The sequence below is a fragment of the Pelobates fuscus genome, chromosome 2 (genome assembly GCF_036172605.1).
Source record: "Pelobates fuscus isolate aPelFus1 chromosome 2, aPelFus1.pri, whole genome shotgun sequence".
Taxonomy (NCBI): Eukaryota; Metazoa; Chordata; class Amphibia; order Anura; family Pelobatidae; genus Pelobates; species Pelobates fuscus.
The window spans coordinates 182,283,453-182,308,093 of record NC_086318.1 but is presented as its reverse complement, the minus strand read 5'-3'; the positions used below and the strand labels follow the sequence as shown (position 1 = coordinate 182,308,093).

The 24,641-nt window shown below is 44.1% G+C and overlaps 1 protein-coding gene across 1 annotated transcript in view; it reads right to left on the bottom strand.

Moving 5' to 3' along the window:
• The window catches only part of LOC134586246 (CD109 antigen-like), a 322,921-nt gene that overhangs the window by 131,132 nt on the left and 167,148 nt on the right, over positions 1-24,641 (bottom strand). Inside the window, exon 10 of the mRNA XM_063441739.1 lies at positions 3,770-3,879. Coding sequence (XP_063297809.1) covers positions 3,770-3,879 — 110 coding nt within the window. The remainder of the gene's footprint in view (positions 1-3,769; positions 3,880-24,641) is intronic.

Genomic DNA, 24,641 nt, shown 5'->3' with positions numbered 1-24,641 from the left:
ACGCTCAAAAAATTAATCCATCTTCGCCCATGGAGGGCTCCGCGCAGACTGAGCTCTGCAGGACGGGGGAAGGCCACAGGGACTCGGGCAGAAAATACAGATTAATAAATAGGTAATCTGGGGGGCTTAGGGGCATTTGGGGGTGACTAAGGGGTCAATGGATGTAGTGGAGGCAGGAGGGGGGTTAAAAAAAATGGGATTAGGCATTACAGTGCCGCTTTAAATTCAAAGATGTTCTTAAATTATCTAAATGTAGATATATATATACTCACGCACTGCTTAATGTGTGACATGTCATGATTCCCTTTTATTCCCGAAGTTTGCTCCTTAAGGGGTTAATATAACGTATTCACTATGACGTAAGCTTAAGCCTGTTTAAATTCAAAGATGTTCTTAAATTGTCTAAGCCTGTCTAAACACTACCAAGTTGTTGAATCTGACTGACAAACCTCATAATAATTTAACATATAAAATGTGCATGTATTAACATATACCCTATTGTTACAATTGTTACTTGAAAAGCATGAGGAATGCCGTTGGGGTACCACATGTTCATTTGTTATACCTCCATGCACTACAAAAATACAGAATTAAAAAAAAAAAAAAAAAAAAAATGTATGCAGCTTCCGAATGAATCTAAAATGGATGCTGTCCAGGAGGTGGCAGGGTCTGGGAGGGAGGGTCTGCTGCTGATTGGCTGGAATGTGTCTGCTGACTGTGAGGTACAGGGTCAAAGTTTACTCAATGATGACGAATAGGGGGCGGACTGAACATCGCATATGTTCGCCATCCGTGGCGAACGCGAACACGCTATGTTTGCCGGGAACTTTTCACCGGCGAACCGTTCGGGACATCTCTACTCTACAAACAAAATTCAGCCAAGACACACACAACACCTAACCAGAATACATCAAACAGCCACCCCCACATACAGCTCTCCATCTACTTTACACACAGCACTCAGCCACTACGCACACAAGAATCAGTATCACACACACAGGACACTCACAGAGTCCAAGGAATTTAGGGCAAACTTAATCCAGCTCTGGGTGAAGGAAGGGTTAGGGACATTCATCAGGCCCCCTACCCAATTTGAATTTCCCTCTACCCTTGTGCACATAAGGTAGAGGAAGAGGGAGTGTATACTGTGAACCAAATAGCTAAATGAGGGCCTTTCACTAAGTTTTCAATTTTTTTTTTTTTTTACATCCAAGGACTTACAGACTACAAAAAAATGGGCTTGTTTCTGTACTTATTGCAGTTAGTTATTAGCAAACATATAATCGCTAAAATAGCTGATGCGAGTTAGGAATCCCCACCTATTTCAAAGCAACAACGTAATGGTTAGCTACTAGTAATTAAATGCTGTCATGAGTTATAATTTTTCTCAAAGCACTAAATAAGATGTGGGAAATGCTACAAAATGTAATATCTGTTTTTCATGATAGACGGTTGACAATATTATCAAATGTGAATTTAAAGGGACATTATAGTAATTAAAACAACTTTAGCTTAATGGAGCAGGTTTTGTGTATAGATCATGCCTCGGAAGTCTCACTGCTCAATGATATGCCAATTCAAATTTAAATCACTTTTGATTACGTCCGTGCAGCCCTAGCCACACCTCCTCTGGCTGTGACTCACACAGCCTGCATTAAAAAACACTGGTTTCATTTTCAATCCGATGCTAACTTACTTTGGACGTCTTTATCTCCTGCTCTGTAAATTGAACTTTAATTACATACAGGAGACAACTGTAAGGTCTAGTAAGCTATGAACAGTGCAGGACACAGGCAATTCTAAATTAAACTTAATTTGCAATAAAGGAAGTGTAAACATTAGATAACAATTTTAGATAGGTTGTGCATGCTACTTGCAGGGAGATGGGACTAGGGTTGCATAAACAAAGTGATTTACCTCCTAAATGGCAAAGCATTGAACAGTGGGACCTCAGAGGCATAATCTATACACCAAAACTTCTTAATTAAGCTAAAGTTGTCTAGGTGACTATAAAATCCCTTTAATTCTATAATAAATAATTTTCTCTGTCTAATTATGGAGTTAATATCCCCACAAGATTGTGTCTTTGATGGGGAGCGGAGCTTACCAGCCGAGCGAGCCAGACGCACATGGTGGGAGCTCCCACATCTGAAGCCTTGATTCTGGGCATTACACCCGACCACCAGATCGTGCCTGCAGCGGACAACTACCCTCATATCCAGGAGGGAATGCTGAGTCCGGAGATACCCGATTCGGGACTCCCCGCCGCGGAAAAGCCCACATCACAACCCGCGGCCTGCACGGGTGGGAGCCGCGGAGAGACGGCCGCTCTCCCGGTTCTCAGGCTGAAGAGGGGACACTCACACACCGCTTCCCCCCCCCCCCCCTATGGACCGGCGGGGGATATCCCGGTCCCCACCAGTACGAGAAACAACAAGCCGAGACATCATAGCAGACGCCGCTGAACTTCCAAGCAGAATGGAAGCGGCGGTGCCCAAGATGGCGGATGAGCCGAGCCTCACTACATGTGGCCTGATGCAGCCACAACACAGCAAAGACAGGCACACAGCGAAAGAGAGAAAGATGGGGAAACATGGAACAAGCAGCACCCTTGCCACTCCACCCAGACGCACCCAGGAGTTCTTTGACCGACTCTGCTCCAGCTTATGGTCAAAACTCCGTTATGAGGTCCGGCCCTTTAAACAAGCGGTCCAAGCGTTAGCAGCATGGGTCCGACCGGCTACCCGGCGGCAACTGTGTGAGTACCCACAGCGAGCCCCCAGGGCGGCCTCCAGAAAGGGACGAAGGCAGAGAGCACAGCAGCGAGTGGCGATGGCTTGCCCCTCAGGCGCCAGCACTCTCCCTCTCAAGCGTCCACAATCAGCAGAGAAAGCCCCTGGACGAACGACTGCCCAGCCCCAGCAATGCCTCAACGCAGACAAGCTGGGGGCCAGCTCAAGCGGCTGCTCGCAGCCGGATTCGTACAGCCGCAACACAGGAGATAACCCCCACACAGAAAGCCTCGGACTGCTCACAGACCTATGCCGAAAGCCTGGTATAGGGTAAATGAGGACACTTGCAACAAGATGGCATACTGATATGATACTATGCACGATCAACTGATTACCTAGCACCCTTAGTACATTTCATGCTATCTTGTCAAATATTGCATACACAGGATCACCCAAATCGAGTATGAAGTCAATGTTAATAACTCTTGTTTATGGCATTTAAAAATGTGTGCAAGTGAAAAAGTCTGCATTGTTATATAGTTGGTGATTTAAGTTCTCTTTCTTTCTGCTTAAAATACCTAAATGTCTGAGCTTGCATGTATGTCTGACGCTCTGCTGCCCCCTGGTGGATAAACGTAATTAAGCTTATACAAATCTGTTCTTGATAATGACCTTAGCTCGTGTTTTAATGGCAAAAATCAGCTCACTGTTTTGTTTCTCACACATATGCCTAGCACAAATGCCGATTTAGACATGTTAAGTGACAATTATCTTGCTGTATTTTATTTAACTTCACGCTGACTATACAACTGTTTAGCCAAGCTTGCTAAAAATAAAAAAATGTGCAGACTCTCATGCCACTGTTAAACCAATGTATATCTTGCAATACGCTGTTGTGGCGTCTGTTGATTCCTTGTACCCACCTGCACAGCAAAAATAAAGAATTAACAAAAATAAATAAATACATTAAAGATTGTGTCTTTGATAAAATTATTTAAAGCTTTGAATGTCAGAGACCATTGATGATGTAAACATACCTTTACTGTGTAATTGAAGTCAGGCAATGGTGATTGTGGCTCACTGATCATTATAAATCTGTATTCACCATCTGTCACTGTGATATATGATGATGCTTTCATTGCAGTGCCTACAAAAAATATGGTTGTAATTGTGATGTATTTCTCAATATAATTTTAACTTTAAATGTTATACTTAAAACAGTCATCTTTAGTTTGTTATAACATAGGAGTTGAACATATAAAAAAATATCCTTATTGCAAAATAGGTTTAGCTCATGAAGAAAAATAGAAGAATAGTTCTATAGTTTTCTATTATGTAATAATTGTGTATTATAAATTCTGAGGCCACAGGTGTACCTAGTTTATTTTACTTATAATTGGTAATTACTGAATTGTTTTATTTGTATCCATCTACCCCCTTTGTGAATCCCTTAACCCCTTGTGTGTTTCTCCTAGACCCACATGTTCACTTGCATGTCTTCCAATCAAGAGGCATACCAAGAGACGACAGATCCACAGTCCAATAATCACTGAAGGTCCCTTCTGTGCTTTGTATATAGGGCCCTACTGAGAGGACATGAACATGAATTCTAGTTTGTAGAATTGGGCACCGCCAAAAATGTAATTTTGTCAAATCCATTTATCTGAACAAAATGTTCTGTTGTCTGAACCAAACTTCTTCCGTCGGTTTATTTGTTTTTGGAGGAAATTCATCCATTATTGTCATTTTGGAAATGACATGCGGACAAACAGAATTCTGGCAGTGCGTCGCACACGCCTCACATGCCTCACACCAAACAAAACATACAGGCAGGCATTTGCACTCTCAAGCACTGGTGGCAGTCTGACAGACTTCCATTAATATAACCAGAGTAATATTATTTAAGGTTTATTTAATGCAAAGAGTGGACTGGTGAGAGATTTTTGTTATCTTTGCTGGCAATGTGGCACTACTACTTTACCAGTCAGTCACTAGCAAGTCAGTCATTATATAATGGGTAGTCACTGCACCAGGGTAGCGTCAGGATGACAACAAAAATATCATAATTGCATTGTGTGTTTTTTTTTTTATTCAAACTCCTCCACTCCAGTTGATAGTAATTTTGTGATTTTTTTTATATATTATGTATACATTAATTAATTAATTGAATATAATAATTTATTTAATTATTTGCTAATTTAATGATATAATTAATAATACTGTAGTAGAACCATATAGTCAAACATATTGGATATATTAAGGCATATACTTTATTACTGACTGTATAATTTTCTTATGCACTTTGGTTCTGGTTGTGTCATTTCTGAGCACATATTGGCCATTTGTTGTGGGTCATACATTTTGTGCCTTCTCCATTAATGAGATACAGCAATTTTCTTTCTTTGTTTGCAAGGAGTTGGTCTTGTCTGTAGTATGGGGCCTTTCTTCTGCAGAGACAAAAATCTGTGCATTCTAACTGTATGGCACTAACGGCAGAACTGCAAGTGAGGAGTCAGGTTTCAGAGTTTCAACACTCTGATTTACCTCACATGCAAACGATTCTTAATTACAGGTGCTATTAAGTATTCCCCTGCCAAAAAGGACATCATAATTTGTTTTGCTTCCTCTGAGGTGTAAGAAAAGAAGCTGAAATAACCTGAAGCAGTAAGGTGGATATTTCTGTTGGGAAATGGACAAGCCATCCAACCAAGTCAGTTTATTATTTTGTTAAGTTAGTGCTCAGAAAAGAGGATTTTGTTTTGCTTTATTTTGTTATACTTTGCTTTGTATGTTGAATTTTTGAGCCGCAATAAAAATACCAAGTCGATTTATTCTATCCAGCGTGTGAAGTGCCTCTGAATCTAAAACAGCTTGCAACAGAATGCAGGGGCGTGAGCGATGAAGTGATAGTGTGATGCACGCGACATATCGCGGGTTCTGCGTGCCTTGAGGGAAAGCACCACGGAGAGGAGCGGCAGTGCTCAATGATGAATACTGAGGAAATAAGTAGTTCAGGGGTGTTTAATGGTGAGTAGTTCTTTGCTCCCAATGTCATAGTTTGATCTCTGTTGGCTAAAGTCTTTTTGAATATAATTGATTGTCATCTCCTCTATGTGGAAGGATAGCACCAATAGCTCTTTCCAAAGCATCAACTTACACGACATATGGATTTTAGGAATCAGGAAGTGATAGTATAGAGTAGAAATCAAGACTTGTTTCAACTCATTAAAGTTTTGTCGTGTCTTTTCATTCCAGTTGAATTTGTCATATTTCTTAGTGATGGTGGTGAGGGTATACACTCTCCCAGAGAAGTTACATATTTATTTTCTATAAGAGTTTGCAAAGCCTATAAAGTGTTGTACATCCTAAACCTAGAATCACAGGAAATAATGGAGAGGGAACCAAATCAATACACAATATTTTGATATGTCTTTTACAAATGAGATTGTTAAGGGGGTATTCTCTTTTATCACATAACCAGAATTTAAAGGATAACCATCAGTCATTTGAATATGCATATGTTTTTCTTTATTGTGTATGGGTACAGACAAGGTATTGCTAAGGTAATTTCAATAAAACACCCGATAGTACTCAAGTCCACCATAGTTAGTACAATAGATAGTTCAATCATCTGTTATTCTCACTGTAAGAGAAAAGGAAGAGCTGGCGTAGGGGCAACTGAGGTGTTTCTGGGCTGGGTTTGAGTAGGCTTTAGATTACTGAGTGGGTTTGTCTGGTTACTGTTTTTTCAGGACATTCTTGCACTACATGACTTGGTTTGCCACAAATGAGACACGGTTTTTTGGATATTTTGATCTCTGTGGCAGGAAGACAAACTTTGACAAGTCCTAACTGCTTTGGTCCATCTGTGCAAGTAGAATTGGAGGATGACGTTGTCACAAACGTACTTTTACCTCCTCTCCTCGGGCCACGCAGGCAGAGTACACCGCATGGCCACACTGCTGCAGTCCTCGGGTCGCGCGGCCTGAATGGTATGCTCGCCTTCGGTCTTACGAACAGCTCCCTCTGCTGGTTCGTGGGCCGAACTGCAGCTCCTTAATAAATTATTCCCATGAAGTCACACCCTTAACCCCTTAAGGACACATGACATGTGTGACATGTCATGATTCCCTTTTATTCCAGAAGTTTGGTCCTTAAGGGGTTAAAGGGACCACATCAGCTAGGTGACCCCATACTGTTTGGAGTCGCAGAGATGTAGTGGACCAACGGGAACTCTTCTGGACGTATTTATGTCCACTTGTGATTTCTGGTATCTGGACCTCAGCTTTGTATTTTGACTTGTGATTTCCCATACCTTGACCTGGCTTCATATTTGACTTGTGATTTCTGGTATTCTGACTCTGCTTTGTATTTGACTTGGGGATTTCTGGTATCCTGACCCGACTTTGTATATAATACACAGGATCCAGTACACTAAATTATCCACTAAACAGCAACTTTAATGTTGACAGATTGTATTAGTTTTTTGTTTTTTAAATCTAGGTAATGCAGGGTTTAGTTACATTACATGATCATACATTGCATAAGCTTGCCACAACGTCAATGTACCCCATGTTTGACAGGTCCTACTCTAACAGCCTAATGTCCGGCTTTGTATATAATCTGTGTATTTCTGTATTCCCGTCCTTGGTCCGGCCATTCTAAGGTTTGGTAATACGTCTTTCGGATCCACCTTTTGTGGGTTTTCACTTTCCTGTGTGTAGGGGTAAGACTACCGTGACAGATGGTGGGCCAAAAGTAGGTGAAGTGTGATAAGTATTGGTGGCAGCACGTTCCAATCTTAGTTCTCACAGACGTATATCAATTTGTATAGACAACTGTGTAAGTTCCTTTAAGGTATCAGGTACCTGAACACAGGCTATTTCATCTTTTAGGGACTCAGATAATCTCAGTCGGAATTGTTTGGTTAAAGCCCTATAGTTCCCTGCAGTGTCTACTGCAACATGACAAAAGTCTTTGATATATTCCCCTACTGGTCTCCTTCCTTGATTAAGAGACCATATAGCTGTTCATGCAGTAGTAGTTTTATTGGGATCCTCATAAAGTGAGTCCATGGCTAGTCTGAAGGAATCACAGTTGTTCAGTCGAGGACTTTGGTGAGGAATAACATGATGGGCCCATGTTCTAGGTTCTCCTAACATGAGAGGAATTACAGTGCAGACTTTTACAAAATCAATGTGATAGGTGCAAGGTTTTTAGGTGAGCAGGTGGCTGGACATAATAAATGTTTAATAATGATTTAGTTTCCCCTAGGTATTTTCAGGTAATAGGACATTTGGCTTGGGGCATGGGTTTCATCACCTGGACACAGAGTCATACGTGCTGGATAAGAGGGGTGGTGATGTCAATAGTTGTGATTGCAATTGCATCACCAGAGATTTTACTTTGTGGGTTAGGGCATTTAAAGCATATGTAATCTCTGTGAGCTCCATGATTGGCTCAAATTTTATGTAATGGTTTGGGATGACTGGAATCAGTATGCAGAGAGAGAAAGCAAGTCTCTTAAACTCAGAATGAGTTAAAACAGGGAGGAAAATCAAGAGGAAAGGTCAAAGCCAGGTAAAAAAGGCGTCACGGCTCTCACCATGACATCCAGACAGCCATATGTAGTCACCCCAGAAGTGCCTAACAGGGTATTTGAACTCTGGAGTCTTTCTGTCTTAGTCCTGCTGTCTTGCCTCTGAGCCACACTTCAGTTTTTGTTTATCCACGCCTATGTTTATCCACACCTTGTCTCACGCACTGGGGACTGGACTTTTCCTGTGGTTGCTCCTGTCTATCTAAGCCCACCTGAAGCTGATGCCCAAATTAGTGAAGTATAAAACAAAGCCTCTCCCTGAGGGCAGTGTAAGTTCATTGACTCTGGTTCCTGTATTTGCGTTCGTGATCCAGTGTTCTCCAGTTGGCTCCTGGCCTTGACTTAATCTTATCGTGCGTCCTCTGGCATCCTTTGACTTTGGCATACCCTTGTTTATCCTGACTTCTGGCACCCTCTGACATTTGGCTTTTCCATGATGATTGTCCTGCTTGTGTACTTGCCTGTACTGCGACTTGGAGCAATATCCTGCACAGCCCCCATGCACAGACTCACAGGCCAGGTGGTTCTTTATCTGGTCACCTTGGTCTGTGTTTATTTGCAAGGATGAGCGTATATCTCTGCATACCGGACTCCCAACTAAGGTAAGCCCTGACAAAAGGCTTAGGATCAGGTATCAGGCTTAAAGTCTTTAGCAGGACAATCCAGAGGTAGGGTCAGACATGCAAAGTTCAAAGTCAGGCAACAAAGGTTCAGTATCATGAACCAGGTTTTAAATCTTTGCACAATACAGACTGACAGAGTCAGTTTAACATTTAATCTCATTTAATCTCTATGGAGCTCACAAGATATCTGAGCAGGTGAAAGAGTGAACCCTCCCATGGGGAGAAGTATAGTGGGGTATATACGTAGAAATGGCTTCCCCTTAGTTTGTAGGCATCCACGCCCCCTTCATGGGTGGATATTATGTTGGATTACCCTACCATCCTGTTGTTCTGTGGGGAACATTGGGCAGGACCTCATGTGGAGAGCCACCGTAGTGGAGGCCGGAGTATAGACATGCACGCCTAATACTCCCGGCACGCCACAACCCACGTGGAGCAGCTTCAAGGGCTGGCAACTAAGGAGTAAATGTATAGATCCTATTGGAGTTGGCTGCAGGGAGAAAGCACCATGCACCTCTCACTCTCAGCATGCCATGACCCACATGGAATTTCTACTGGAGCCACCGTCTGGTAAAGAGTGTGGCGTCTGTCTCTCCCAGCACCTCGTGACAGGTCCATTGCCTGCCTCCTGAGTTTAGCCCCATGGAGCTAAAGAAACTAGGAAGTAACAGAATTGACTGTCTGACAGCCAGGGTAGTGTAACAAAGTTAATCTATAAATAAATGTGACAATTTCTATTGAAATCTGCACTTTTTGTAAAATTTAAAAAAGATTACATATATACAGACGAAAACAAATTTTGTTTTTTTAAACACAAATTTCTTCAATTGTTTTCAGACTAAATGTGTTTGTTATTTTTAATGCAGAATGTAATTCATATCAACTAAACAGTGACCATCCAGTGGCTGTCATAAAAAGGCTAGCAACTAGGCAGCTAGCTATTTCTGTTTAATCACTAAGCCATTAATGGGGACCTGTCCCCCTCCCTGTGGCCCATGGGTGGGAGCTATTAAAGAAGAAAAAATGGGGACTGTCTCCCCCAGACACCCATTCGTGGCTACTCCATATTATATCAACTGAATGGGGGAACCTTCCATCCCTCAACTATTGCGATGGTAGGTTGAATGCTCTAACTATAAAGGGGTCCTCCTGTCCCCCTCAAGCCAGCACCAAGTGTTAGCTGGTGTGGATTTTAAATAATAAACATTGAGGTGGTACTAATGTCCCCCAAAGCCCTTACCCATTGGTGGGTGGTTGGGGCCCCTAATATTATAATGGAGGGGGACACTGATTGGCAGTGGTTGTTGGCTCCATTTTCCGCCCTGGCCCTCACCCTTTGGTGGCAGATGGGGGTTCTATATATAAAAATGGAGGCGACAGATGGAGGCTCTAAATATAATAACGGAGGCACCATTAGTAGTGTCTAGTCCCCAACTATTAGCAGCTATAAATTGTTCTTCTCGTCCGGCTCCCACCCAGTCCAGTGGTTATGAATCCCCAAAGCCCCTACCACCCCCCAAAAGAAAAATACCCTACCTTCCTCCCTCTCCCTGTTAATAGTAAGGGAGGGTCCACTAAACAAATTTTCCTATTAAATAAAAATCCACAAGGTTGTGATGCAACTTTTAAAATAAGAAAAGGAGGGGGGCATGGCCAAATGCTTGAACTGAATGGACGCACAGTTCCCAAAGTTTGAGCAACTAGGAGCTATAAACAAATGGCACACCAAGAAAATGTTGCCCTAAAATCAAGCCTCTACAGTCCAATGTCGCAGTGATAAAAGACCAAGCCTGCCCAGATCAGACTTTATTCTTTCTGGCCTGAGCCTCTGCTTCTAAGACCCACGAGAGCCTCAGCCTCTCCCACGATGGCGGTGGTGCAGCCTTGAGGGAAGGATCGCCTTCACCTCCTGCCTCATCTGTGTCTGATGAGGGACCCCTGACAGCCTCAACTATGAGACTCATGATGGCGGAGCTCTCAACCCCCATTCAGACATCCATGACTACTCAACTGCAATCCCTATCTGCAGTGCTTCGTAAAGGAACAAAGAAGATTGGGGAAAGGACATTGCATCTTGAACAAAAAAACAGACACATTTGCATATACACACAATTCCTTAGATGATAAGCTGCAATAATTTGACGATCTTCTGCAAGCTCAGAAAGATAAACTTGACAACCTAGAGGATAGGTCCGGGAGAAACAATCTACGAATCAGGGGAAGTCCTGAAACAGTGTCAAACTGTGACCTGCACTCCTATCTCCTGAACCTGTTCCAAGAGCTGACACCTGAGACTCAACCACACCAACTCCTGGTAGACAGAGCACATCGCCTCCGTTGACCGAAACACCGGCCTAATTCTGCAGCATGAGACGTGATTACCTGCATTCATATCTTTCATGTGAAAAAGAATGTATAACCAAAGTCTGTAGTTTGAGCGAACTCCCTGGTCCCTATAAGAACATAAAAATATTTGCAGACCTGTCAGCTACTACCCTGCAGTTTCTGAAGTCTTTGTTACCACTTGTGACGAAGTGCCCTTCGCCTCTTGTGCCTGGAGAGGACTAATTGCTAGCCTCCTGCCTTCCGACTACGGGCCCTGTGCTGATAGCTGTATTTTACCCTGCAATAAGGTTTATTTGGGTATTTCTGCCTAGGTGTTTGGGACTTTCAGTATGTGAGTAGTGCTACCCCAGATAGCTATGCCATGGAGCCTATTCGTGTAACGAAAGACTATGGAAAAGACTTTGGCTCCATGGCGATTGAATTGTATGTATGTGATCTGAGCGTCATTCAATAATAATGTGCACTCAGATCTAAGCTGGGGATATGTTGCATGTATATGCTGTATGTAGTAATTGTAACGTGCAATTTTATGTCTTTTTGTAACCATGTGGTTAATGGAGTCTGGCCTCTGTCCTGGGAGATAATTTGATTACTTCCCAATTATCTCCAGAATAGAGAGGAGGGATTGTGATGTCACTGTGGGAGTGTTTTGATTGTATTGTCTGTGATTGGTTGTACTGTGTCCCACCCTGTGGGATGTCCCCTTGCATGGGGACTTGCATAAAAGCCAGTGTGTGGTCAATAAAATCAGATCATCTTGAACCCTTTCCATATATAATAAAGGAGCTTCACGCCAGCTAGATTTCTTAACCTAATACTCACAAGGTTCAAAGTGTTACTTACATCACTTCATATGCGCTTTTTTTTTTTTTGTTCCTGTCCAAGTAAGGTTCATGTGCAACACTGCTTTTATTTTTTTAGCACAAGCTGGATACTGACTCTGCCCAATTCACACTACACTACATTATGGCACAGAAATGCTCTAAATGCCTTCACATTTTATTTTCTAAAAATACGTTTTCACAGACACCATAAGTTTTTGGAAAAAAAAAAAATTCCGCTTCACTATTAAAGGAGCACTATAGGGTCAGGAACACAAGCATGTATTCCGTACCCTATAGGGTTAAAACCACCCTAAATACCTCATGCCTCCCTAAATACCTAAATATAGTAAAATCTTAATTGTATTCAAGTCTGCAGCTGCTTACTTTGTCCCTGTTTCTTTTAGACCTGCCTGCTGACATCATCAGAAGTGGTAGCCTGATCCAATCACAATGCTTCTTCACAGGCAGATCCGGGGCAGAGCCAGCACAATTCAAACACAGCCCTGGCCAATCAGCATCTCCTCATAGAGATGAATTGAATCAATGAATCTCTATGAGAAAAGTTCTGTGTCTGCAAGCAGAGGGAGGAGACACTGAATGTTTTGATGCCTTTTAGGCAGCCATGACCCAGGAAGGATTTCTAACAGACATCTTAGGAGTGGTCAGTGAAGTTATCACTAGGCTGTAATGTAAACACTGCATTTTCTCTGAAAAGACTGTGTTTACAGCAAAAAGCCTGAAGGTAATGAGTCTACTCACCAGAACAAATTCAATAAGCTGTAGTTCTGGTGACTATAGTGTCCCTTTAATATCATTTGGGAAATATACTGAAAAATTTCCACTAGCTTCTCACAAGACTATCCACCTGAGGCACTCACATATACGGAAGTACTCTTTGCCACCACCCCCACTGACCGTGACCCGACACAACATTGCTCATCTCTATTAACCCCTTAAGGACACGTGACGGAAATATTCCATAATGATTCCCTTTTATTCTAGAAGTTGTGTCCTTAAGGGGTTAAGCTATACTGTGGTTTTATTTTTATTTTTTCATCTTGTATATATGCATCACTTTTCCCATACCTTATCTGTTACCCCCCTATCCAAGTTCTTGCAGCGTCTCTCACACGTTCTTCATGGATACCATGATAGTGCACACCCACTGTTTGCATTCCAGTTATTTGCATATCCCTATGGCAATATAGTCTCACCCTTGCAAATGTTACTTTGTCTTCTTGGAAGGCTCTGAATCCCCATGCCTAGTGGTACTGGTTCCTAAAGTACCTCCCTTTTTTGAGATCCAATTTCTGATCTGTCAGACACCTGCCTCACCTATACAATTATGAAGTTAATGACATTGAATGTGAAGGGTCTCATTTCCATGGGAAAACATAAGCTTCTCCTTAAAGAACCACAAAATTGGTGTGGCCTGCATACAGGAGACACATCTAACTAAACCCTGCACCCCTTTAATGTTTACAGGGCTGCCATCAGAAATCTTGGGGCCACTGACAAAGCACAAGGACTGGGAACCCCCCCTCCCTCCCCCCTGGACCGCCCACGCCCTACCTAGTCCGCTGATAATGATGCAGGACTGACGGTGTGTATAGTGGAAGTGAATTAGAATGTGTGTAATGGATGTAGTGTTTGTGTGTATTAGATACAGTTTTTGCAGTGAATGCAGAGTGTGTGTTTGTGTAGTGGATGCAGTGTGTATAGTGAACGCAGAGTGTGTTTGAGTACTGGATGTAGTGTGTGTACAGTGATGTAGTGTGTGTTTGTGTGTACTAGATGCAATGTGTTTAGTGGATGCAGTGTCTGTAGTGGATATAGTGTGTGTATTAGACGCAGTGTCTGTGTATAGTGAATGCAGAGTGTGGTGGATAAAGAAGGTGTGTACTGTGAATACAGGATGTTTGTGCAGTGGATGCTGTCTATATAGTTAATGCAGAGTGTGTGTCAGTGTAGTGAATGCAGAGTGTGTGTTGTATTAGTGTATGCAGTGTGTGTGTGTGTGTGGAAATGTGGAGGGGGGAGGAAGGGGTATTTTCACATTAATTTTATATTAAATTTAATTAAATGTTATTCCCCCCTCCCTGCTTCTTACCTGTGTCCAGGGAGGGGGGAGATTCCATCCCTGGTGGTCCGGTGGCATGGGGGGCCTCGGCTCCCTGTTACTGCAGAGGGGGCCCAGCACACTGCTTCTGCACATTCAGCTCCTCTCTTCCAATAACTCTCGCGAGGCCTGCGTGCCGCGCGGAGCGTTGCCATGGTTATTGGAAGAGTTATTGGAAGAGAGGAGCTGAATGTGCAGATCAGTGTGCTGGGCCCCCTCTCCAGTAGCAGGGAGCCAGGGGTCCGCAGCTGCACATATAGATAGCGATACTTGCTATCTATGAGTGCAGAGAGGGAATGTGGGGCCTGGGACTGCCAGAGCAGTCCGGGCCCCCCAGGACCGCCGGGCCCATCATGACAACCGTCATGGTTGTCACACCCTGATGGCGGCCCTGACTATCCTATCCAATTTATTGCCCTCTCAGATAATAAAACCAAAGGTGCATCTATTTACCTCCATAAAGATATCGCTTTCACACTACAATGTAAATGTATTAATTATCAAGGGAGGTATATTATCTGGTATCAGCATACTTTCAAAACATAGATTCCTGATACTTTTTACACAAGGTAGAAAGATTTAAAGGACGAGGATTAAAGGTATGTGGCAATTTTAACTCTATACAATCTCCCTCATTAGACTCTACTGCCTCATTTGCCAAACCTGGAATGAGACACCTAGCCACCATCTGCCTTTATGTTGGATGGAGAACACAAAAAGTATCCCTTTGTAAACCTGCTTAAAAACCTAAACTGTCTATACACCCCATCTACACAAGAGATTAAGACTTTCCTGTTTCAAGAGCATACAGAAGGATTCGAATAGATTTGTCTGGGCAGGTGGGAGACCCAGAGTTGCTTGTAGACTAATGCAGGCACCTTCTGTCCGCACCAAAAATACAACTATATTTCCATGCAGCCACCACACCACACTTTCTTCACATCCCTCAACCACTATGGGTCTCCTTAGAGAAGATTCTCCGTCCCCTACGACTTTGATAGCTTGATGTTGGTTCGTAAACCATTTTTCCCTAGCATATCGCCTCTTCTCCTCCTAAGGTCCACCTATTCCTTCAAGTCTGGGACAAACCTAGACATAAAAGGAGTTGTAGACCTGGCCTGTCGTTGGCAACCCCAGTAAAGCCCTGCCCTACTGTATATCTACTTTTCATGCAAAGCCTTGGAAAGACAATGGGGTTCCCCACCTGTATCATTTGGTTCATTTAAACACCGTCTTTTACAAATTGTTCCTCAAAAACTCCTTGCCACAAACTTCCCACAACTCATCTACAATTTAGATCCTTTTTAAGATGCACCCAGACACAAGTAGAATCACAAAACATATCAACAGTCAAGAATACAGACTGGGAACAATGGTGTGTCAATGCTGATTTACCTCATAATTGTAAACTGATCCCCATGTGTTATAAAATTATTTCTGAACATATACCTTTCTCAGAATTCAAGCCTGCCAAATAGTGGGAAACTGACCTCTATTGTTCAATAAATACAAAACAATAGAAAGTGATGATTAATGCCCCAGTTGGCCTTATTAAATCCTCTCTGCATATTGAACAATAATGCAAATTGTTGTATAAATGGAACTCCCTCAACTTGCTGGAGGTGTGGATGAGCTGAGGACACCAAGCTTCATGTGTGGTGGTGTTGTGAACACTTGGTTCCTTACTGGACAGGAGTCCAGACTCCTTGCAAACCTTGTAAATAATTCAATCGAATTTGAAGCCCAAACTTACCTCTTACTAAACATACCAGCTTAAATGCCCAAATATAAACAGAAGCTAATGCTACACATCATTTTGACAGCACAAAAATTAATAGCGAGGGTCTGGTGTCAGACTTATCAAAATAGATAAACTGCACAACTGTGAAAGATTTTTAACATCAATCTTTTCCCACTCTTCATTATTTCTAAAGGCATGGAACTTATGGTAATCATGGAGATTGGGTATACCTTACTGTAACTCAGGTTTGATACAATGGTTGCTAAAGATGGTTCAAAGCTTTTGGAAAGACTTGTCTTTACCCGTGTGTCTCACTTCCTTAATTCCAACTCTCTCCTTGACCCTCTTCAGTCTGGCTTCCGCCCTCTCCACTCTACTGAGACCGCTCTTATCAAAGTGACTAATGACCTAATCTCCGCTAAATCCAAAGGTCACTACTCCATATTAATTCTCCTTGACCTCTCTGCTGCCTTTGACACAGTTGATCATGCTCTCCTCCTTCAAACTCTTCAATCACTCGGTCTCTGTGACTCTGTCCTCTCTTGGTTTTCCTCCTATCTCTCCCAACGCTCATTTAGTGTCTCCTTTTCCAAGGATACCTCCTCCCCTCGCCCTGTCTCGGTTGGAGTTCCCCAAGGCTCTGTCCTTGGTCCCCTTCTATTTTCTCTTTATACTGCCTCTCTTGGAAAACGTATTGCCTCTTTTGGATTCAACTACTACCTGTACGCTGATGACACTCAGCTATACCTCTCCTCACCGGACCTCTCCCCGGCCGTCCTGCAACGTGTCACTGCTTGCCTCTCTTCTATCTCTTACTGGATGTTGTCACGCTTTCTCAAACTTAACCTCTCTAAAACTGAACTCCTTGTCTTTCCTCCTCCTAATACTGATCCTCCTCTCTCACTCTCAATTCAAGTCAGTGATATCCACATAAGTCCATCCCTACAAGCGCGCTGTCTTGGCGTCATACTTGACTCTGGTCTCACCTTTGAGTCTCACATCCAGTTTGTTGCCAAGTCCTGTAGGTTCCAACTCAAAAACATAGCCCGCATCCGCCCCTTTCTTACGCAAGATGCTACCAAGGAGCTTGTCCATGCTCTAGTAATTTCCCGCATGGATTACTGTAACCCTCTCCTGATTGGTCTCCCCAAAAGCCGTACTGCCCCGCTACAGTCTGTAATGAATGCTGCAGCTAGACTGATTTTCCTATCCAGTCGGTCCTCTCACACCTCGCCCCTCTGCCAGTCCTTACATTGGCTCCCTGTATCCTATAGGAGTCAATTCAAAGTGCTAACCCATACATTTAAAGCACTGAACAATTCCAGCCCCTCTTATATCTCTTCACTGATCCAGAGGTATGCCCCTTCTCGTACCCTCCGCTCTGCCCGCGACCACCTCCTGACCGCTGCTCGCACCCGTACGGCCAACTCACGCTTGCAGGACTTCTCACGGGCGGCTCCTCTCCTATGGAATAACTTGCCTACTGCCATCAGACTCTCCCCTAGTCTTCAATCATTTAAGAAGGGCCTTAAAACCCATCTCTTCAGGAAAGCGTATGGCCTCCCAGAGTAATCTCTCCCTTACATACCTGTCTCTTGCTCTCCTATGGGATAGTGCTTTGCTCTCTCCTCCAGCTCTGCTTCACTCCTACTTGATATTTCCTATCCTAATGTTTCTAATACCCCACCTCCTATAGACTGTAAGCTCATTTGAGCAGGGTCCTCTTCAACCTATTATTCCTGTAAGTTTTCTTGTAATTGTCTTAATTATTGTTACATCCCCCCTCTCAAAATATTGTAAAGCGCTACGGAATCTGTTGGCGCTATATAAATGGCAATAGTAATAATAATAATAATAATAAAGACCCTATTTTGCCTACCAATGCTATACCCCATATACTCTCTGCCTGATGGCCTTTTTTTATTTATCCAACGAGATGCTGGAATGCACCTATCGCCATATCTTGAACATGACACTAGGGCCACGATTAACCCTCTCATGCCTTGACCTTAATTTTGCACCGCATATTGCAGTTAATCGGCGTTTGGTGTTTATCATGTTTTTTTCATTATATTTCATGAATTGGAATAGGCAGGCTGTCATATAGTCTCCGGGAAGTTATTACTCCAGTCACCTTCCTTTCAAATCAATCCTACTGATAATATTGCCACTAGTGATGTACCGAACTGTTCGCCGGCGAATAGTTCCCGGCGAACATAGCGTGTTCGCCACGGCGGGCGAACACATGCGCGGTTCGATCCGCCCCCTATTTGTCATCATTGAGTAAACTTTGACCCTGTGCCTCACGGTCAGCAGACACATTCCAGCAAATTAGCAGCAGACCCTCCCTTCCAGACCCTCCCACCTCCTGTACAGCATCTATTTTAGATTAATTCTAAAGTTGCATTCTTAGATAGAGGAGGGAAAGTGTAGCTGCTGCTCATTTGATAGGGAAATTGATAGCTAGGCTAGGGTATTCAGTGTCCACTACAGTCCTGAAGGACTCATCTGATCTCTGCTGTAAGGACAGCACCCCAAAAATCCCTTTCTAGGGCTAGAACATCAGTCTGCTTTTTTTTTTTCTGTGTAATGTAATTGCAGTTGCCTGCCTGCCAGCTTCTGTGTCAGGCTCACAGTGGATACTGTGCCCACTTGCCCAGTGCCACCACTCATATCTGGTGTCACAATAGCTTAAGCTTGCATTTAAAAACAAAAACAACATTTTCACTGTAATAGATTGAATAGCAGTTAGTTGTCTGCCAGCTTCTGTGTCAGGCTCACAGTGGATACTGTGCCCACTTGCCCAGTGCCACCACTCATATCTGGTGTCACAATAGCTTAAGCTTGCATTTAAAAACAAACATTTTTTTTTCACTGTAATAGATTGAATAGCAGTTAGTTGTCTGCAAGCGTCTGGGTGTCAGGCCTTCAGCGTGTACTCTGCCAACCTCTGCAAGTGCACTTTGCCACTCATATCTGGTGTCACTATAGCATGCCTTTAAAAAGCAAAAACGTTTTTCACTGTAAGCTAATAGCAATCAGTGTCCTTCAAGCGGGTGTCAGGCCTTCAGCGTGCACTTTGCCACTCATATCTGGTGTCACAATAGCGTGCCTTTTAAAAGCAAAAAGTTTTTCACTGTAAGCTAATAGCAGTCAGTGTCCTTCAAGTGGGTGTCAGGCCATCAGCGTGTACTCTGCCAAACTCTGCAAGTGCACTTTGCCACTCATATCTGGTGTCATTATAGCGTGCATTTAAAAAGAAAAAAGTTTTTCACTGTTATAGATTGAATAGCAGTTAGCTGTCACTCATATCTGGTCTCACAGTAGCTTGCACGCATAGTACCACTAATCCAAAAAAAAATGACAGGCAGAGGCAGGCCACCCCGCAGGGGCCATCGTGGTCGTGGTGCTGTGATTCCCTTTGGCCCTAGAATAATGCCCAGTTTTCAGAGGCCACGTACCCTGAACTTGAAAAGCTCTGAGGACATAGTTGACTGGCTAACACAGGACACCCAATCTTCTACAGCTTCCGCTCAGAACCTTGACGCACCATCCTCCTCTAGCTTAGCTTCGGGCACCTCTCAAGATACCACTCACCCGCCTGCCGCCACCACCAACACTAGCACCACTGCCGCTTTACTTGGTATGTCAGAGGAGTTATTTACACATTGTGAAGAAAAGAGACCTCATCCGACCTTTTCTTCTGTTTATGTGCATTTTGTTTCCTTTTTCTGCCTATAGTGGATTATTCGTTCGGCAGTTTGCAACTACCGAACCCCGACCTCCCTCCTGGCTTGTTGTGATCTAAAGCACCGGCAATTAAGGGTTCCCTGGGTGGCCGCTGTTCGTATAGCCGAACACCACGAGGAAAAGAAAACGGCGGCCATCTTGTTCGCACTAGGCGAGTCAGCGGGACTTGGTCATCGAGTGTCTGGAACTAAAATCGGACACTCGACCGTACGAAGTACCGCTGAGAACTACCGAACGCCCGCTTCTCCTACTTGCCGAACACCCAGAAGAGCGGCATTCGGTAGTTATGTTCGTATGGACCAGGGGAACAATCGCTCCTATGAGCCAGGAGGGTATCTTCGGTATTTTGACTGCTTTCGCCTTTTTCTCCAATTGACCGACCACACACACTGAATTCGTGGAACTGTTTTGGGCAGGAGCCTCGTGTGTGGTCGGTAAAACAAGACTTCCACACTTTTTAAGAACCCCTGTACCGATCTGGGTGAAATTTGGATATGTTTACCTCCCAGATTGGGGCTATCAGGGGATATGTACACTGCGTGCAGAATTATTAGGCAAATGAGTATTTGACCACATCATCCTCTTTATGCATGTTGTCTTACTCCAAGCTGTATAGGCTCGAAAGCCTACTACCAATTAAGCATATTAGGTGATGTGCATCTCTGTAATGAGAAGGGGTGTGGTCTAATGACATCAACACCCTATATCAGGTGTGCATAATTATTAAGCAACCTCCTTTCCTTTGGAAAAATGGGTCAAAAGAAGGACTTGACAGGCTCAGAAAAGTTAAAAATAGTGAGATATCTTGCAGAGGGATGCAGCACTCTTAAAATTGCAAAGCTTCTGCAGCGTGATCATCGAACAATCAAGCGTTTCATTCAAAATAGTCAACAGGGTCGCAAGAAGCGTGTGGAGAAACCAAGGCGCAAAATAACTGCCCATGAACTGAGAAAAGTCAAGCGTGCAGCTTCCAAGATGCCACTTGCCACCAGTTTGCCCATATTTCAGAGCTGCAACATCACTGGAGTGCCCGAAAGCACAAGGTGTGCAATACTCAGAGACATGGCCAAGGTAAGAAAGGCTGAAAGACGACCACCACTGAACAAGACACACAAGCTGAAACGTCAAGACTGGGCCAAGAAATATCTCAAGACTGATTTTTCTAAGGTTTTATGGACTGATGAAATGAGAGTGAGTCTTGATGGGCCAGATGGATGGATTGGTAAAGGGCAGAGAGCTCCAGTCCGACTCAGACGCCAGCAAGGTGGAGGTGGAGTACTGGTTTGGGCTGGTATCATCAAAGATGAGCTTGTGGGGCCTTTTCGGGTTGAGGATGGAGTCAAGCTCAACTCCCAGTTTCTGGAAGACACCTTCTTCAAGCAGTGGTACAGGAAGAAGTCTGCATCCTTCAAGAAAAAACATGATTTTCATGCAGGACAAGCTCCATCACACGCGTCCAAGTACTCCACAGCGTGGCTGGCAAGAAAGGGTATAAAAGAAGAAAATCTAATGACATGGCCTCCTTGTTCACCTGATCTGAACCCCATTGAGAACCTGTGGTCCATCATCAAATGTGAGATTTACAAGGAGGGAAAACAGTACACCTCTCTGAACAGTGTCTGGGAGGCTGTGGTTGCTGCTGCACGCAATGTTGATGGTGAACAGATCAAAACACTGACAGAATCCATGGATGGCAGGCTTTTGAGTGTCCTTGCAAAGAAAGGTGGCTATATTGGTCACTGATTTGTTTTTGTTATGTTTTTGAATGTCAGAAATGTATATTTGTGAATGTTGAGATGTTATATTGGTTTCACTGGTAAAAATAAATAATTGAAATGGGTATATATTTGTTTTTTGTTAAGTTGCCTAATAATTATGCACAGTAATAGTCACCTGCACACACAGATATCCCCCTAAAATAGCTATAACTAAAAACAAACTAAAAACTACTTCCAAAAATATTCAGCTTTGATATTATTGAGTTTTTTGGGTTCATTGAGAACATGGTTGTTGTTCAATAATAAAATTAATCCTCAAAAATACAACTTGCCTAATAATTCTGCACTCCCTGTATTATGTGGGGATACCTGGAGGGGAAAGGGGTGTTTCACTGCCTGGAGGTGTGTCCTCTGCCTGGAGATAATTGATTTACTCCTTAACTTATCTCACTATCTCCCAGGTAGAGGGAGGGCGTGTATTAAGAAAATACTGTACAGTGATTGGTGATATGTTTGTTTGTTTTGGGAGGTCCTCTTGCATGAGGATCCCCCATAAAAGCCAGCCTGTTTCAATAAAGCTTTAGTTCTGTTACACCCTTCATGAAGACTTGGCTCATGTTTGGGGAAGGAATATTCTATCTACTGGGAAGGATTGTCTGGAAGCTGTATTCATCTCTACCCCCTGCTGGAGCTATAATCACTTGTACTCAGCAGCTGGAAAAGGAACAAGAGACCGCAGCACCATCACCCCTGCAGGTCTTAACACACATCCGTTTGAAGAAATGAGTGATGCGCAACCATTATTGCCAGAGGATGTAGATAACAGGGATATGTCTCAGGCAGGCAGCATTACACACATGGACGTACGGTGTGATGATGATTATGTTGTACCCGCTGCTGCTTCCTTTGATGAGTTGTCAGATACAAGTGAAGCTGTTGATGATGACGATGCGTCCATGGATGTCACGTGCGTGCCCGCTCGGCAAGAAGAAGAACAGGGCGAAAGTTCAGATGGGGAGAAAGAGAGGAGGAGGAGGAGACGAGTTGGAAGCAGGGGGAGGTCGTCGCAAGGAGCTAGTGGCACAGTCAGACAGCATGCATCGGCACCCGGGGTCAGCCCGACAGCACGCCAATCAACGCATGCTGTGTCCACCACCAGAATGCCGTCATTGCAGAGCTCAGCAGTGTGGCATTTTTTTGTGTGTCTTCCTCTGACAACAGCGATGCCATTTGCAACCTGTGCCAAAAGAAACTGAGTCGTGGGAAGTTCAACACCCACCTAGGTACAACTGCTTTGCGTAGGCACATGATCGCACATCACAAACGCCTATGGGATCAACACATGAGTATAAGCAGCACACAAATTCAAACCCGCCATCCTCCTCCTGGTCCAGCATCTTCAGCCACGTCAACCACTCCTGTCCTCCTTACCCCCTCTCAACCATCCGCCACTCCGTCTCTCGCCTTGAGCAGTTCCCGCTCATCTGCCCACAGTCAGGTGTCTGTCAAGGACATGTTTGAGTGTAAGAAGCCAATGTCAGAAAGTCACCCCCTTGCCCAGCGTCTGACAGCTGGCTTGTCTGAACTATTAGCCCGCCAGCTTTTACCATACAAGCTGGTGGAGTCTGAGGCGTTCAAAAAATGTGTGGCTATTGGGATACCGCAGTGGAAGGTACCCGGCTGAAATTTCTTTGCACAAAAGGCAATCCCCAACCTGTACTCGATTGTGCAAAAGGAAGTAATGGCATGTCTGGCACACAGTGTTGGGGCAAGGGTCCATCTGACCACTGATACCTGGTCTCAAAGCATGGTCAGGGCAGGTATATCACCTACACTGCGCATTGGGTAAACATGCTGAAGGCTGCCAAGCATGGAATGCGTGGCTCTGCAGAGGAGTTGGTGACACTGCCACGACTTGCAGACAGGCCGGCTGCCACCTCCTCTACTCCTCCTACTCCATCCTCTTCCATAACCTCCTCGGCTGAGTCCTCCTCTGCTGCTGCATTTTGCTCCACATCAACGGCACCCCCCCAGCTCCCCAGGTACTATTCCACATCCCGGATACGGCAGTGTAACGCCGTCTTGGGTTTGACTTGCTTGAAAGCAGAGAGTCACACCGGACAAGCACTCCTGTCCGCCCTGAACGCACATGTGGAAAAGTGGCTGACTCCACAGCAACTGGATATTGGCAAAGTGGTTTGTGACAACGGAGCAAATTTGTTGGCGGCATTGAAGTTGGGCAAGTTGACACATGTGCTGTGCATGGAACATGTGTGTAATCTGATCGTACAACGCTTTGTGCATAAGTACACAGGCTTACAGGATGTCCTGAAGCAGGCCAGGAAGGTGTGTGGCCATTTCAGGCGTTCCTACATGGCCATGGCGCACTTTGCAGATATCCAGCGGCGAAACAACATGCCAGTGAGGCGCTTGATTTGCGACAGCCCGACACGTTGGAATTCAACACTCCTAATGTTCGACCGCCAGCTCCAACAAGAAAAAGCCGTTAATAAATATTTGTATGACCGGGGTGCTTTTTTTTGCCACGTTACTGGACGCTCATGCGCAATGCCTGTAGGCTCATGCGTCCTTTTAAGGAGGTGACAAACCTAGTCAGTCGCACCGAAGGCACCATCAGCGACATCATACCATTTGTTTTCTTCCTGGAGCGTGCCCTGTGAAGAGTGCTGGATCAAGCCATAGATGAGCGTGAAGAGGAAGAGGAAGAGTTGTGGTCACCATCAGCACCAGAAACAGCCTTATCAGCATCGCTTGCTGGACCTGCGGCAACGCTGGAAGAGGATTGTGAGGAAGAGGAGTCAGAGGAGGAATGTGGCTTTGAGGAGGAGGAGGAAGACCAACCACAACAGGCATCCCAGGGTGCTCGTTGTCACCTATCTGGTACCCGTGGTGTTGTACGTGGCTGGGGGGAAGAACATACCTTCATTGACATCACTGAGGAGGAGGAACGGGAAATGAGTAGCTCGGCATCCAACCTTTTGCAAATGGAGTCTTTCATGCTGTCGTGCCTGTTGAGGGACCCTCGTATAAAAAGGCTGAAGGAGAACAACCTGTACTGGGTGTCCACGCTACTAGACCCCCGGTATAAGCTGAAAGTGGCGGAAATGTTACCGAATTACAACAAGTCGAAAAGGATGCAGCATTTGTAAAATAAATTAAAAAGTATGC